We start from the raw sequence: 18,101 nt of genomic DNA on the forward strand, positions 1-18,101 counted from the left end.
CCAACCCTATGATTCTAAGCACTGTCTTGTGTCTCCCTATGGGCAGGTATTGTCTTAGGCAGCCCTCTGGGCAAGTCCTGCCATTTGTGTTGCTTCCCCTCAGCTTCTGGCTCAGGAAGGGTATCTCCTCTTGGGTCTCCCCATTCCCCCACATCCTCCCTTCCCTGCTGGGTCCCCTCCAGAGGCAAGTTGCTGCTGGGAAGAAACATCCCAGGCTGAAGAGGAAGGCAGGACGAGGGGGAAATGGAGAGAGCCCCAAGTGCTGCTGCTGCTGCTGGTGGTGGTGCTGGTGTTGCCAAGCCCTGGGGCTGCTGCTGCTGTCCAGCCCCCTTCCGCCGGAGCCCAGCCCGCCTGCAGCAGCAGCAGCAGCATAAGAGGAGGGATGGCTGCGGAGGGCAGAGGAGGAGGAGGAGGAGGAGGAGGAGGAGGGCGTCCAGGGCGCAGAGGATCCGGAGCCCCTTCCTGCCTGCCTGCCTTCCTTGCGAGAAGCCTGACTCTCCTCGGCCCCCTCATGGACTCCCCCAGGAGCCTATATAAAGCCCAGCCATGGAGTAGTAGTAGTAGTAGCAGCAGCAGCAGCAGCAGCAGCAGCAGCTGGAGGAGACCCTTTTGAAGCCCCAGCCAAGAAAGAAGAGAGAGAAAGAAAGAAGGGACCAAGCAGCGCATCTCCTTTGGAGCCAAGGAAAGGCAGAAGGAAACTCCACATCTTTTTGGAAGCAGCAGAAGCAGCAGGTAAAGCGTTGCTTCTCCCCCTCAGCTCTCCTCCTTTTCCAGGACCTGTCCTCCACTCCAGCCTGCTTCTCCCAAATTTCCTCCATTGGGAAGCACGACGAAGATGCATGCGTTTGCATTCCTATCAAGTGTTTTTACAAACAGGCTTGGATCTGTTTCTCCTCCAGAGAAGACCAGGCGTCCTCCTTTATTTCCCCGCCTCTCCTCCACCTTCAAGACCTGTCCTCCATTCCAAGCCTTCTCTCCCTATAAACGTCCTCCATCTGGAGCATCAGCGAAGAAGCAGGCGTTGAGCATTGAGAGGAAACGTCTTCAGCTATTTTTTGTACTACTTTTTGTTTGAAGGTCCTTTTTGTTTGAAGGTCCTCCTTTTTGGTTGTGAGGACGCAGCTGGGGAGCCTGGAGAGGAGAGGGGGGACGGGGATGGTGGTTGTGGTTGTTGCTGTTGTGTGTTGTGTGATGGGTTCCCGACTTAGTATAGAGGGACCTTGCAGCCCCTTTGAGACTCCCTGAAAGAAAGAAGTTGACAGCATGAGCTTTCCTAGACTTCAGCCGACTTCCTTAGATGCATTTTGGAGCCAAGCAAAGGCAGAAGGAAACAGATGCATCTGAGGAAGTCGGCTGAAGTCTAGGAAAGCTCATGCTGTCAACTTCTTTCTTTCAGGGAGTCTCAAAGGGGCCGCAAGGTCTCTCTACGTCCTCTATGGTTATATCTTTGAATCTGGTGGGGTTTTCTGGGCAGGTTTCTTCAGAGGAGGGTCCCCCCCCAGCCCCCCTTCGAGGCTGAGAGAATGTGACTTGTCCAAGGCCACCCAGGTTGTCTAGTAGGACAACCCTCAAAGCCCAGTGATCCCCAAACTGTGCCCTTTAAAGTAATTTTGGACTTCAGCTCCCAGAATCCCAGGCTATTGGTCAACATGGCTGAGGCTTCTGGGAGCTGCAGTCCAAAGTCCCTGAAAGGGCAGAGTTGAGGACCGCTGCCTGGCTGGACTCTGGTTAGCCAAGGCAAGCGCCGAATAAGAGGAGCTGCCTGTCCCCTTCCCGCCCAAGGGAGCCTCCTCCCTTCTTGCCCTGAGGGGAGCCTTCCCTCAGCCCCCACTCCTTTGCCCTTTTCCAGGACCTGTCCTCCATTTCAAAGCTCTGCCCAGGAGGCATTCCCAAAGGTCCTCCCTTTGGAACAGGCACCAGGGAGCCTCGCTTTCTCTTTCTAGGAGTATGGGGTTTTGGTTTTTTAGCTTTGGGTCCTGTCCTCCATTTTACTTGAACTGTTCTCCTCCTTTTTTCGGTGAGGACCCCCTGGAGGGAAAGGAGGACATGTCAGGCCTTGAAGGGGAAGAATGACCAAACCAAAGCTAAACACTGTAAACGTAAACCCATGCCTCCTTATGCTCCAAATGGAAGACCCTTGGGGAATCCCTCCTGGAGAGGAGGCTTGGAATGGAGGGCAGGTCCTGGAAAAGGAAGACGGGCTCGGCCACCCTGCTTTATCCCACTCTTTTCACACCCAGCCCTTGGCCAGTTCCCAACTAGGAGAAAAGTTTGCTAAACTTGGTTTCGTTGCCTGTTGTGGTGGTGGGTTCTTGTTGCTGTGGGTCTTCAAGTCCTTTGCCATTCATGGGGTTTTCTTGCGAAGGTTTTTTCAGAAGAGGTTGAGGCTGAGAGTGTGTGACTCTCAGTGGGTCTCCATGCAGAGGGTCAACCCCTGCTCTCCAGTCACAGCCCTAGCCCAACTAGGCTGTCTCTGGTGTTTCTAGGAGCGGTTGTTCTTTTTATCACCACTACCACCAGCAACTTTACTCCTTTATATATTTCAGCTTGCAAATGTGTGTATAAAAACAATGGAATGCCCTGACTCTGGAGACCAGGGCTGTTACCAGCTCAGCCATAAGACCTACTAGGAGACTTTGGGCAAGAAGTCACACTCTCTCAGCCTGCTCAGGGGAAGGCAAGGGCAAACCGCCTCTGAACAAATCTTGCCCAGAAAAAGCCATGCTAGGTTTGCCTTAGGGTCGCCATAAGTTAGAAACGACTTGCAGGCACACACAACAACAAGGACAACAAAGTGCCCCTGAAAATGGTAGCACTCCGGAGTGCCAAGGGCAGGGCTGACTGGCTGGATGCCTTTTTTTTTTTTACACTTGCCACTGGCAGAACTGCTTGGCCAAAGAGCCCCATGCCAGTGTGTAACTGAGGAGGATCTCTCTCCATGGGTGGAGAGAACTTGTAGCACCTTTGAGACTACAGAAGTTGGCAGCATGAGCTTTCCTTGACTTGTCTCCTTCCTCAGATGTGTCGTTGTGTGAGAAGAGAGAGCAGGGATGAGCCCTGTGCAGCCTCTCCTGCTAGTGCCACTAAGCCACTCTTAGGAGGCGCTGATGCCCTTTCCTTCCCATCCCAACTTGGCTCTGGACTAGTGCCATTCACTCTCACCCCATTTTCTTTCCTCCCTTGCAGTGCCAGGGCCCAGGTGAGGGTCACCCTGCTCTCCTGCCCTTCACCCGGCCAAGGGCCATGTCCAGCCGGCTCCTGTGGGCTCCCTTGGTGGCGCTGATGGTGATGCTTTTGGTGGCCGGGGGACATTGCAAGGAGAGGCACCCAGCCCTGAAGGACCGCCAGAACCTCCTCGACCTCATCATGGAGATCATCCAAGAACTGAAGAAATACCACCCAGAGGAGGATGAGGAGAATGGAGTCCAGGACAAGCAAGAAGACCTCCTGGGACGGAGGGAAGTCCCTGACTATGGAGCCAACTCAGAGGAACAGAGGGTCGGTAAGTCGGCACAGCCCACCCGCCTTGGGCTTTCTTCTTTTAACAAATGGGTTGCCACAACACCAGAGAGGGCTCCCATGCAGTGGCATCCCTAGGGTTGGTGTCACCCCTATTCATTGACCTCCTCCTCTTCCCATTTCACACCATACAGAATCCTTAGTAATTTATTTGGCACTAATGTTACTTGCAAATCATCATTCCCACATGCCGCCCGATGTCCGTGCAAATAGTTGTGACCTAAACAACTAGCAAAATGAAAACTACACCTTCACAATCACAACTTTCTTCTTTTCCGTTAGTCTCAAAGGTGCTACAAGATCTCTCTACATACTGATTCTACAGATTAATACGGCTATATCTTTGAATTCTTCAAATCACAAATTAATAATAATAATAATAATAATAATAATAATAATAATAATAATAATAATAATAATAATTTATATTCCACCTCCCCAAAAAGGATTGAGGCAGGTTACAGCATAAAATAAAATACATAAATAAATGCATAAATCAGCACCCAAATCCCCATATCCCTGTACACATAACCTATATGTATTTACTTATACATAGTATATGTATGTATTTACTTATACATACATAAGCCCTCCCTCCAGTCCATCTGCCTTGGTCCAGACCTCGGAGGTTGAGAGGAACTTCTGGACCTCTTACCCTTTCCCTCCACCACTCCCTTCTCCTTCTGTGTCATGTCTTTTTAGATTGTAAGCCTGAGGGCAGGGAACCGTCTAACTAAAAAGATTGCATGTACAGCGCTGTGTAAATTTACAGCGCTTCATAAATAAAGGTTAATAATAATAATAATAAAGATTGGGTTAAAATGTAATGTTTTAAAGAAAATTTAAAAAGAATACTTTTTTGAAAAAAAATCATTTTTAAAAATTGAAATTTTAAATTCCTTTCTCCTCCCACTGAAGTTCACCTCACTCCCACCATCTCTTAAAGCATTTTAAAGAGAGACAGGCAAATGCTACAAGGTTTCTGCCAAAATATAGCTATTTGAGCAGAGGTGGTGCCCCCCCTCCCTTAGGGTGTCACCTGGTGCCACTGCTCCCATGCCTGGGGGGGGGGCAGGTGTCTCCCTCCAACTGGGTTGCAACCTGAGAAAGTCTGGCATAAAGTTTAGCCATGGGAATGCTCCTCCCAACTTCTTAACTGTTTTACAGTCTAGCATCCTGGGAAAAGGAGAAAAAGATCTGGTCATCCTGGGTATGCCAGACTCTAACAAGAGTCTTGCATTTCAACCTTCTGCCCAGGAGGAATTCCCAAATGTCCTCCATTTGGAGCAGGACCAAGAAGCATGGATTTATATTTATATGATGCAGCATAATTATATTATGTGTGATATGATTATATGCTCTAGGAGCAGGACTTAAGTAGCATGGATTCACATTTTTTTTAATATGAGTGTTTTGTGCTTTTCTTTTGGTAATGGCCTCCATTTGGAGCAGGACTAAGAAGCATGGGTTTACATTTATATGAGTGTTTTTGAGCTTTTCTTTTGGTAATGTCCTCCATTTTTCTTAAATGTCCTACATATGGCAGTACCTTGTCCTCCTTTGCCATTGGGACTAGTCACCCTGAGTGTCCCTCATTCCAACACCCTTCCAAAAGTCGCCCATAACAAACTCTTCCACTCCACCCTTTCCCTGTAACAGTGATAGTCTGGTTATTGTAGTGTGCTTTCCTCTTCCATCCAGTGTGCTTTTACAGTGCATTCCTGTGTGTACATCCACAGATCCTTTATCCTGATTCAAGCAACTACAGTTTGTGTGTGTGTGTACACACACACACACACACATATCCAAAAAAAGAAACTTTGAATGTACCATTTTATATGAGGGACTCTGTTTTACTATGCCACTGTGCTTAATGGGACTTGAGCATCCCCATATTTTGGTAGGGAGGGGGTGGTGGTCCTGGAACCCAAATATCAAGGGACCACTGTATATGGCACCCTTGGAACTCAGTGGCTAAGTCCCATTTAGCTCAGTTGCAGGAGTGGGACTAAGTCCTATAGGGCCACAGCCTTTCAAGCATGTATTGTTTCCAATACTTGTGGTTTTTCTGCATCTCCCCATCAATACTTCTTTGTCTGTAAACCATGACTTCACAGTTTGCTCTGTTGTAACTTTTGAGAAGTTTGATGCTATCTTCTAGCACAGTTCAACAGCATTCCAGTGCCTATTTGAAACTTTTCATGTATGACAAGTGGATTTCTGGCTTCCACTCAGGTTTTCCGTGCAATTCTAGTGAATTTTCGTTACATAGTTAACCTTCAGCTGTAATCTCACTAAAATTTCAGAGATGGATCTAGTCTTAGACTTAAGAGGAGAGAACTGAAATCAAAAGGACCAAAATTAGTCACTGCTATGCTGTTGATTTTAATAGGAATATTGTACACGTGGCTCCAGTTCAATGCCTCCAGTTTCACTTGACAATTCTTCATCTCTTGCCTGTAAATCTTATTTTGAATGGAAAATTCATGTTTGGTCACCACATTACTTGCTCATAGGTCATATAGTTCACTTTCTTTATTCTTTTTCTCCTAGATTTTAAAAATAGGTATCTTTATATTCTACAGATTTTAATAGGAGAGTTAAGCAGGAGCTATAAGAGAGAAAAGGGCTTTGGATTTCAAGATGTTTTGAATGTCAAATCCATGCCCACAAATTGTCCAAATCTGGCAGGGAGAGTTCTGGATAATCTTCTGTTGTCCTATTTTTCAGCCGCTTTTAATATGTCCCTTTTTCTCTCTCCTCCCTTTGTTCTCAGGTTAGTTCAATTGCTGAAACTGAGTTCAAAATGCAAAAAAAGTTCACACTCAATTAATGAGGTTGGGGGAGGAAGAGAATTGGACAGAATCAGTAAGCTCAGGCAAAAGCAAACTGCTGCAGCCTCTCATAGCTTGGGTGTTTTCTCATTAATTACTCTTGCCATCTTGGCCACACCCTGATGTTGCTGGTCACATGTGTTCTGGTTTTCACCTGTGAAACTAGAAAGTATGCAAATTCTCAACTTCTAAAGTCTACAGGCAGTATGCCCAACAGCAAGGACAGTAAGTTGTTATCTAAAACATCTGAAGGGACAAAGGGGCTAAACAGACCGGCACTAAACACCAGCATTGGCCGTCTTGACTCCTCCCTGATGACGCTGTCACGCCACACACCCAACCGCATGGAGTGTGGCATCATGCCATTTTTTGGTACAGCATTTAGATGCACTATGTCAAAGAATCGGCAAAAAGCTGCCACAGCAAGCACAATTTTTTGCCACTCTAAAAAGGAGCAGCATTTCGCTAGTTCTTTTTGGAGCAACAAACTGCCAGATCAGGGCCATGGCATGCAGTTGCTGTTGCCCCGATCCGGCACTGGGACACTTCTCTGTTGGGGCGGTCTGTTTTGCCCCGAACATTTCCCACCAATGACATAAAGGCAAACTAGACTTTTATCTAGTTCAAGCCCTATTTAACTACAGTATAGTTTCATTTGAATTAATTCTTAGATCAGAGTAAGGCTTAGCTGGTAGTTAATTATTCTGAAATAATTTTATTTTACTTCAGTGGGATAATGCTATAGAAAATCATTTTAGAAATCCATCTTTAGAAACTTACCATATGATTCCATTATTATTTCCATGGGAGTAAATATCATTAAAATCAAACAGGAATTTTTACTTATCATAAATGTGAATCAGTAACAGTAAGAGCAAGCTTCTTTATGTAACTGCATCCTAACATTTGCATAGAATATCACTTAATATAGATCTATTTAGAAGCTACATTATAGAAGGAATGATGCAGCTTAAAAAGTGAGCCAGCGTGTGTGGTCCTGTTGAACTTTGTGTTGTGGAGTAAATCCGGAACACAGCTGAAAGTAGAATCTGTCCCTCACTACAGACACTGGACATGACAGGGACAGGAGATCATTCAGGCCAGGGCTGGGCAGTCTTAAAAGAATGGTATACCTTGGTCACTTGCCAGAAGTGCAGGATGGATGGAGCTGGCCTGACATCTTTTGGGAAGGAGTTGGACAGTTGATGTGCTAGTATAGAAAAAACTCTCTCTCATGGATTCTCCAACCCAGCCTCTCAGGATACTCTGAATTAACAGAGCTTCAGTAAGAGTTCTCTCTTATAAGCACATGCAAACACAGCAGTAGGTACAACATTGCTATGAGCAACACCAGTACTCTGTTCCTGACACTGAAAGAGCCAAGGGACTGCAAGGTGTCTGTGTAGATTAATTAGGTTTGTGGTTATTTCCATAAAATGCAGGCCCACTCTCCTATGAATGCTGCCTGTTTCAACGTCAGTCAACTTTCTACCATTTAATATGATTTTCATCTTGTTTCTAAACATGTCTATCTGGTATCAAGTTTCACTGAAGCCAGTGTGATGGCAGACTTTGACTATTTACAGTGTAGTATACATTCTACATGACAAGTAAACAATGCCAACAATAGCACATATAATTACTCAGGCAATCCAAATCATGTGCCTAAACTGCTGAATTTGATAAATGACCCTATTTAGCATAATTTATTCTGCTCCTGTTCTACCACCACATAGAATAAGGGTGTAGTATTTGAGACTCTATTGCTTCAGAGTACAGGGCACAGTGTATAAAGTTGACTATTTTTCTACATGAAAAATACTGCTGCAGAGATATCAGATATGGGCGCATTCAGAAGTTGTTGCACTACCGTTCACAGCATCCCTTAAAATGGATTGTACTGGCTAGGCTTATTGGGAGTGCTCATCAAGCCTAGACAGCATAGCCAATTGTGAAGGATGCTGGAAGTTGCAGTCTAACAAAATCTGGAAGGCCACAACTGTCCACCATTCCCAGAGATTGACATAAGAAGGAAATTAATATCCAGATCTTTTTGGCTTAGTTTGCTAGTCCTACATGCTGGGAGATGATGGAGGTGATAATTACTGACAATTTAAAGAGCATTCAAAAATGTACCCCCCCCCCACTTCAATCTGAAGGAATACATTTCTCAAGCTACATCAGAGTCATAAATGTGCGGCTTTTCTGATATTGTTGGACTACAACTTCCATCACCCCTAACTAAGCACCATAATCAGTAGTGAGGGGTGATGAACTACAATCCAACATCAATGGGAAGGCCATATGTTTGCCATCTTTGGTCTACAACCTCAGGCTATATGTACAGAACAGCTTAATTAATAGGCTGATCTTGATGTCTTACCACACTGTAGAAGTTCATGAGGTATACTGGTGAACTTGTTCTAATAAAAGTAACACTAATAAAATGCTAATACTAATAAAAGTAACATTGCTGGACCCAAGAACTTTCCTTCACTGTCTTGTTACCACTGAAAGGAACAACTCCTTAATAAGTTTTCTAAGGCATCTTACTGTCTCCTGGGACACTTTTGAGAGAAACATCTAAGCATTTAATATGAAGCATGACACAATTAGGTCAAATAGGATAAGGTCAATTTAAATGAGTCTGGCTTTACATAAAGTAAATAAATGTTGAATTTCGAGAAATGTTTAAACTTGCCAGTGAATCAGATCTGCGATAAAGAGGTTCCAAGGGAATTCAAAGGCCACTTAGGCATTCATTTATGGTAAAATAAATACACTACAGTGCTCCATGTGCAATCAACATTAAGACATCAATATAAGTAACCATAAAAGCAGTAAAATATGACACTAACTCAAGGAGGCAGACACAAGCAGCTAAAGACAATTTCAATAAACTTGTTATATTCCCCTCCATTAAATACAAGATGTGGGAAAGCAAGCCACTAAAGAACAAAGTAGTTTGCTGCGTGTCTCCCCACTCAGAATGTTCTGTTCAAGACTGTGGTTACATTTCCTGTAAAGGAAATATTTGCCTGTCTTGAATATTAGGTAATAAGACTGAGGAACTGAATCAGAGAAATAATGGCAGCATAAAGAATTAAATCAGAATCCAGATTATATTGGTTTATTATCACCATCTACCCTTCTGTGCAAGTAAGGATCTGTAGAGATACAGATTGTTATGTGAACTGAAAGCACAACTATGGACCAACAGCTAGCATCTGAGAAGAAAGTGGATTTACATGTTTTGCTGACATTTCCATTAATCAAGAGATACCTAAGCAACAACATCTATGTTTTCACTGACATAATGTGAAACGGCTCAACTGACAGGCATGAACAGTGTCATTTGAAGCCCACAGCATGCAAACAGTATTATGCAGTTTAACAAAACTTGGATGGACTGTGCAGTTCAAGAATAGTTCCCACATTCTTTATTAGTCACATTGCTTTCAGCCAACCAGCATCCTCCACCCCCCATCAGAACAACATAGCCAGGAGTACCTAGAATGGCCATGACTTTTGCAAAAGAAATAAGACATATAATAAAGTAAGAAAAGAAAGTGAGAGTTTGTGTGATGGACTGATTTACTGGGAGACCGAAGATCAAATCCACTTGAGGTCAGCCATATGTAATCTGATCTACTTTTCAGGGTTGCTCTGACAATAAAATGTGATGGGGGAAAGAAGCATGTATAGCTTGAAGCTAAGGGGTCATAAATGTAAATTGGGCCCTCCAGATTTGCTGTGGTAGGGGTGCAGGACTCCTGTGAAAGTGGAAACACCACAAATAATAAAAAAACTTTTTAAAAACCTCTCTAGGAATCTCTAGGTCATCCAGCACAATTCTGTGGTCATCATCCATCAGAAGTCCACCACAGAATTGTACTGGAGGACCTATAAATGATTACAGAAGTGTTTTCTCTAGAATCTCTAGGTCATTCAACACAACTCTCTGGTCAACTTCTAGCAAAGTTGCATGGGACAACCTAGAGGTTTCTAGAGAGAACATATAAATCAAATCCACAAATAAATCTGCAAAAGTAAAGGTTGCAGATGTCAAGGGCTGACAGCAATAAACAAAACCATTCAGGGAGAGAAGGTTCTTAACTTATTTATACATTGGGTTTGTCACTGTCTTCTACCATGCTCATCCCTACAATCCTTGACTGTAAAATGACTGTCTAAATTTCCGGTTTAGGCCTTGACATTTTCCTGGTGAATATGTTTTAGATATTTTGCTGGACCTAGTTTCATATGTTTTTTGTATTTGTCTAGTTTTTCCACTTTCACTTCTGAATGTAATGCTTATTTATATTTGTAGTACTTATTACAATGAAGAATTTGATTCTTCCCCAAATTTTCAGCTAAAAAGTCTTCAGCTCTCCCTGTCTCCCGGAATACTGAATATATTGTGAAGCTGAATACTTAGGGGAAATTGGTCTATGGATATGATAGTAATCATAAAGTAAAATGTAGGGCAGAAGTGGGTGATAGTGGCTGTCAGATGGTTTTTGGACTGCAGTTCCCATAATTCCTCACCACTGACTATGTTGTCAAAGGCTGGTGGAAACTGAAAGCCAAAAAATATCAGGTAGGTCCCAATTGCCCACCCTTCATGAAGAGAGTCTGGCTAGCTCAAAGTAGAGTTGTGACAAATAAGCACACAGTGTAATTCTATATGTGCCTGTTGAACAATAAGTCCTACTGAGCTCAACTTGAACTTTTCACTTCCCAGTTCGTGCTCTCAGCCTTTGGGGAAGACAGTGGCAAATGTCCTCTGAACAAATCTTGCCACGGAAACCCCATGATAGGTTGATTTTAGTCTCCCCGAAGTCAGAAATTACTTGAAGGCACACAATAACATAATACTGATTCTAAGATCAATGAAAACATCACTACCTTTCCCAAAGATTTAAATTTTCTCCTGTATTGAAATATCTAGAAACTTAGTAAAGAACTTGGAAGGTGATTCTTGTAATAGGTATCTTTTATTCCTTTTCAACAGAAATAGTTCCAAGAGATCTGAGAATGAAAGACAAGTTTTTAAACCATTTAACAGGTAAGAAGAATTGAAACATTTATATGTTTTAGTCATTATCTTTCTTATGGTACCAATTCAACTGATCTACTGCTTCTCTTCTTTCCCCAGGACATCTTTATTTTGGTCCAAAATGCACTAAACACTTTCACAGACTTTACCACCATACAAGAGACTGTACTATACCTGCATGTAAGTGCTGTTATCTGAAACTAGAACCAGTAGCTAGTCACTGAATGCGGTTTTTGAGGCTGTGAGATTTTCATTAATTTCATTAGAGCAGCTACATCCAGCCTGGCACACTTTGGATGAATTAAACTAAACTTCCCATCATCTTTAACTTACTACTAGTAGTGAGGGGAATTATAGTCCAACACATCTGGAGGAAAGCAGGATTGGGGGGAGAAGCAGGCTAATTTAAGGAGTCTGTAGAGAAAAATCAAATGAACCACTGCTAGACATAATGAAGTTCAAATGTGGATAAATAGTACCTGTCCGTTTGGACTATAAAACGTCAACCCACATTTACTAATCATAGTTGCATTCCATGGGAAGCTATTTTAAATAGCTCTTGCTACAATTCCTCTGAGAGGTCTAATGGCTCTAATTTCATAAACTATCCCTTAAAAAGTACTTTTTGTAAGCAGCCAATTTGTACTCCAATTATATGTCAACTCTTTAGGTTTACAGTGGAATTGCTTGGAATTTACTAATTCATCAGATAACACACATTAATGAATCAAATCTGTTTTGGCTTTTCAACACTGGGATAAAAAAAAGTTGAACAATTGTTTCCTAGCACTATAGTTGGCAAGAATCAGAGATGGCGCTAAAATTAGGATGAATAATATGATGCATTTCGCGCCAGTCATAATCCAGGATCTTTTACACACTGATAAGTCTTGTCACTTTTTCTTTTTACCGAGTACAACATTCTGAAAACGTAGTCCATACAAATGAAGTAGTGAAATCATTTTTATCTATACTTCTGCTCTATGAATAATCAGGAACAGGTATGCCTGCTACCTTTCTACTTTCAGAAGTAGGGATCAGTTGTATCCATTTAGCCTGCAAAACTAAATTTAAGATACAATATCTGGCCAAGTTTTGGGACTTTGATGTTTTTCCAGCTATCTCCTGCTTTTTGTACCTCTTAGGGTGATGAACAGCTGTAGAAAACCTGAATACTTGCATGCTTTTCTGGTATCTAGTTGAGCAACACATAATAAAGGTATTGTCTAATGGTGGATTTTGCTCCTCCCTCCCATCATGGATCTCACCATCCAAGTACAAAATTCATGTAACCTGTACTAATTCTACATGACAATGCCCTTGTTCTTGCCCTTTCAAAGGATAGAAGGGACTAGAAGAAAGGAAATGAGACTTCAGATTATTACATACATTCACACATAACACAATCTGGGGATTTTGTACATAGGCATCTGTACAAAAGTAAAAACTATTGCCTAAGAAGCAAAATAAGTTTCTTACAGGCTGTAAACAGATGAACAACCATGTGCTTCATATAGTAATTTATGCCAATTGGATGAATCTTTCATTCACAAAATCTATTTCCATCTACTCCACAATACAAGTTAGGGTGCCTATGAGTCTTTCACAATGTTTACTCCCATTTGACAAAATAGCAAATGGATAGCATACATAACAGTGGCACATTCATCAAGGTACTTAATGGAGCATCTTTAACTTCTCTTCCCCCAGTAACCTTAGCCTGACTTGGCAGTCAGTCAAACAGCTTTTCTCATATTTTGATTTTAAATTAGGTTTCTCTATCCATTCTTGCCACCTGCTTATTAAAACTACTTACATTTTCAAGTTGAATGTAAGTCATTTACCACATTGGGGGAGGGGGGTGACTAGTAGCCTTTGAACATGGAGAACCATATTAATCCTTCACATTTGAATTAGGTTGCAGGTTTTAACTAAAAACATGGAGACCCCATATGTATATCTCCTTATATTATAGTTCACATAATAGTATCTGAATGAATTTTGTACAGAAAGTATTGAATAAGTTGGATGTACCATAAATTGCTGCATATTATAGTCCCTGTTATAGTGTATATTATTCTGCATATAATAAACTAGAGGAAGTTTCGCATTTTCTGGTCCCTCACCCAGGTTTTTGTACCAAATTTGTATTTGACATGAATCATAACTAATGGCAACTCCCTCAGTGTACCTATATGTTGCAAATATACACTAGACCCTCCACATTCACTGGGGTTAGGGGCACAGGGCCCCTGTGAATGTGGAAAAACCACAAATAATGAAAACACTATGTTTTTACCTGAGAGAACACCTCTCTGGGAATCTGTAGGTCAATGCAACTCTGTGGTCAACATTTGCCAGATATTGACCACAGAATTGTGCTGGAGGAATTACAAATGCCTAGTGGAGTGAATGTTCTCTCTAGGAATCTCTAGGTCCTTCAGTGAGACTTTAGATTAAAATTGACCACAGATTTGTGCTGGGGGATCTAGATATTGCTAGAGAGAACATATTAATAAAATCCATGAATAATCAAATCTGCAAAAGTATATATATATTGAATGAAAGTTGGCAACATTCACATTATTTATGTACACAATAAAAATATAATTTATTGGGCTTTGAATATTTATTCATTACATCTATATCCTGCCCTTAAGCTCAAGGTAGAATACATAGTGTGAACTAGAACCTGAATTTCCCAGGTTCCAACTACTAAATCAACCAGGGTCTCTCTGCTCTAACTACACAGATCCTCCACAAAGAGGTGGACAGTATATCCCCCCCCCTTTCAATATCATGTTATTTCTACTTTTTTGTTCATTTTTAAGAGTAATCAGAACATTTGTTTTATTCCACTGTTCAACTAAGGATTTAATTTCAAAAAACCATACTTGCAAATCTGCATACCTAACTTGCCTATACAGGTATTGGAAATTCTTCTTCAAGAGTGTGTTTGCGGGCACGTTGGTTGCATACCTAAATCACTGTTCCCTTGTATGTTTTCAAATACACATAGTTTCTTTTAGTAAAGACATGCCTACTGATCTTATGCATATTTACTCAGATGTAAGTCCAAGCTCAAGGGTTCTTTTTCTACCCACAGACAAGTCTGGATAGGATTATATATGCAACTGCATATAAGCATCCTAAAAAATATATATATAAACATCTATTTATACACAGTCAGTTTCAAAAGTACACAGGTTCTGATGTATTTCAAAATAAATTGTTTCAAAATGAATTGCAGTAGATTTATATTGCTTTGTACAAGCTCATCATTTTAAAAAAGACAACAACTTAAGTTAAATCAAGTTCTTCATTTTAAAACTACATGTCAAAATTGGGTCTTTCTTAACATACATTTATGATCTTTTCACTGTAGACTATAAAAGGTGTGCCAGGCTTCTTACTCGGTTGGCAGTAAGTCCAATGTGCACAGAAGGATAAGGTGAGCTTTTGAAAGAAGCAATTACAGGCTGTCTTATATATGCATAGTAATATCTCAGTTGTAGTAGCTATGATAAATATATTGGTGGTAGAATAATAGCTCTTTGAAAGGCGGACACTTTAGCCAGAGAGAGTGACTCAAGACTATTCCTTTGGAAAAATATTGACAATAAATAAAAGGAATATCCCCTACTAGAAAGCAACACTGACTCTGAAACTCCAACCATTAATAACTTGTAGCAGTATGTAGTTAGCAGATAGTGATTTTGCTTTTAAAACAAAGCTCACTTGGCACAGCCAATTTTTCAGCAACCCCTGTGGATATGAAGAGCTGATTGTATAATAAATTCAAACCATAACAGACACTATGCAAATTCAGTTGCAATTTTTTTCTGAAGTGGAAACTTGTTTTTCAATAACATATTTTGCTTAACCACACTGTTACCCTGCATCCCCAAATAGATACCCAGCTCCTTTTCTCCTGAAACCCACAGCAATGTAGTATGTTCATGTTCTAGTGAAAAGGGTTTCTCACCTAATATCACAAAATATCACACAAAATTAAAGTGCAATAAAGGAGCTCAACATTATTCCTTTTATCGCTTACTCTTTCAGCTCCAAGTGGCTTTGCTTATATAGCCAAAATTGCACCGCAGGGGAAGTACAAGTAACATTTCAAAAAAGGAGAGAAATTGCATGAATAGCATAAAGGGGGAAAGGCTTCAAAAATAGTGTAATGAAGACTGAACATGCTCAATGATCACAGAATGTCAACTGTTATGGTATGGAACTGAGTTTTTCATACATTCCATATTGCAACATTTTGAAGTAGGTCCGTCTTATTCTACAAAAGGAGTGCAAAACGTAGCATAATCTTTCGTCATCCAAAATCTAGATCCATAAATGAAGGGTTTTTCTCAACTACTGATGCCCATATCCTCTAGTAGAATCGGTAAACCTATCTGGAGTTATTGTATGTGTTGGATTGCGTGTTGAAAATTAAAGTGAAATATTTTTCCCTCTCATGAAAAGTGAGAAATTATTCATGTATTATGTGTCTGTTTTGTTCTGTTTCAGATGCCACTATCATCAAAGGAATAGCGCCAAGAGAAGTGCCTTGGAAACCAACAGGGAAATTTAAAAAACATCTTTGTAACATATTCCATTGTGAAGAGATTTATTTTTGCAAGTTGATGGACTACTTCCCATAAATCTTTAAACATGTGTTTTGTATACTGTCACTACTGTTTACAGATACACATTCTTTATGGTGGAAACATTATCAAAACAATTTAAAATGTTTCATACTCCTTACAAGAGAAGTGTTGCATTGCCAAAAAAACAGTGAGTATCAGCCTTCTGAGTATGAATATATTTCATTCAGAGACACCATGGGACACTGTCAAGAAAACTTTCCAGTGAAGGAGGTTATCTTTTTTGCTTATGCAGGTGAAACTGTTTCATTCCAGCCTTTTCCTAAATGTTGGACTCACTGAATGAAAACTGTATGCCATGTGCAAGAGAAACATGTTTAAGTAAACCTTGGATTCTGCATTCACTCTAAAATGCCATCTGTTTTCTGTACAATAGAGGTATAAACATTCCAGTTAAATGTGCAATATGTAAATACTGTAAATAACATACATACAGAATAAAGTGTTTGGTATATAAGCTAGTTCTTCTTGAATATTTTTTCACATTTCCTAACTGCACTTCTGAGAATATGAAATAGGAATAGAAATATGAGCGGCAACGTGGTGTAGTGGCTTCAGTGCTGGACTAAGATTCTGGAGACCAGCATTCCAGGGTTTGATTCCCAGTTTGGCCATGAAACCCACTGGGTGACCTTGGGTAAGTAACATTCTCTCAACCTAAGTGAAGGCAATAGCAAACCCCCTCTGAACAAATCTTGCCAAGAAAATCCCATGACAGGTTTGCCTTAGGGTCACCATAAGTCAAATGACTTGAAGGCACACAATAACATCAAAGCATTATGCAATTCATTGAAAAGTAAAGTTAATTTTTAAAAGGTGAAGTGTCACTTCACATAATGGAAGATAACAAAAGTTCAAAAGCATCTTTGAAAATAGTTCTTTCATTACACCAAACACCAATAATTCATGCCATCATTTTCCTCGTCTGCCTGCTAAATAGCTTTGTGTCATTTTGCCAACTTTTGCGCACAAATGGTTCTGCCTAATCTTCCCCTCCAAGGGGAAAGGACCCACAGACTTGAAGAACACGCCAAAACAGTATATACCACCTATGTCATCCTTGAGTAGGGAAAAGCTATTTGCGGCAGAGAAGGGGAAGGACATTAAGAGCCCTGCTGTATTAGTATAGTATAGTACAGCACCTTGGTATAGTAACTAATGTGTTTGGACTAGGAAGTCAGTCAAATTTCCACTCAACAACAAAGTCCTTTAAGGGACTTTGGGGAAGACACTCTCACACTAAACCACCTCAGAGAATTGTTCTGAAGACAAAAATAGGCAGTTTTGAGCTTCTTAAAGGAAAGGAGGAATATAAATGTAGCTAATGAAGTGTTCAGCTAGACATTTCTGCCAAGTTCACTGGGAGCAAAACTTCTCCCCTGCTATAAACTGTAAAGTACTGGAAGTGAATGGTAGACTGCTTTTGATAATAACTGTGGTAAACCATCCTTTATGAGTTGACTAAACTCATTTAAAGTTAGGGAGCATTACATCTCATGGTAATAAATTAAAAGAAGTAATTATGTTGTTATAAAGAGTATCTATCCTAAATCTACCATTGATCACTTCCAGAGGATGATCATATCTCAGCATTGGTTGTAATAAAGACCCTCACTTTATCCTACTGCTTACTTTCTCCATTTAGTTTTGTATTGAAATCAATTAATTATAGCATCACATTATTTTGTGAATGAATAGTACCTGTTTTTGTATCCATGACTATATTTTCTCAGGGTCCTTCATTAAGGATGACATCAAACCTATTTGGGAAACCACACAAACTATGTCTGCTAGATTATTCCTATCTTCATTTCTGAAAAGAACTTTGTAGCACTATTTGATAAGATAGCTTCCTCTTGCTGAAACCAACTCTTCATTAAGTAGCCTTGTTTTCTATATGCTACATAACACATGCTTTAATAATATTTTCTATCAGTTAATCTCAGCTGAGGTTTGGCAAGAGCTCTACTGCTTGACACCTCTATTAATTCTTCACTACAATTTTCCCACCAAATGTTTCCCACA

General features: G+C 40.8%; 1 protein-coding gene across 2 annotated transcripts; it reads left to right on the forward strand.

Moving 5' to 3' along the window:
* Positions 1-394: 394 nt before the first annotated feature.
* On the forward strand, positions 395-16,478 carry ALKAL2 (ALK and LTK ligand 2). 2 transcript variants are annotated; one of them, XM_042439892.1, is made up of 6 exons: positions 395-732; positions 3,187-3,502; positions 11,368-11,421; positions 11,512-11,592; positions 14,798-14,863; positions 15,940-16,000. In XM_042439892.1, the coding sequence occupies exons 2-5, from the start codon at positions 3,244-3,246 to the stop codon at positions 14,860-14,862; spliced, it is 459 nt and encodes a 152-aa protein (XP_042295826.1). In that variant the 5' UTR covers positions 395-732; positions 3,187-3,243; the 3' UTR covers position 14,863; positions 15,940-16,000. The 2 variants fall into 2 exon arrangements, with proteins under 2 accessions (XP_042295826.1, XP_042295818.1); XM_042439884.1 differs by lacking the exon at positions 14,798-14,863 and having other exon boundaries at positions 15,940-16,478.
* The last annotated feature ends 1,623 nt before the right edge of the window (positions 16,479-18,101 follow it).

The sequence above is a fragment of the Sceloporus undulatus genome, chromosome 1 (assembly GCF_019175285.1).
Source record: "Sceloporus undulatus isolate JIND9_A2432 ecotype Alabama chromosome 1, SceUnd_v1.1, whole genome shotgun sequence".
NCBI lineage: Eukaryota > Metazoa > Chordata > Lepidosauria > Squamata > Phrynosomatidae > Sceloporus > Sceloporus undulatus.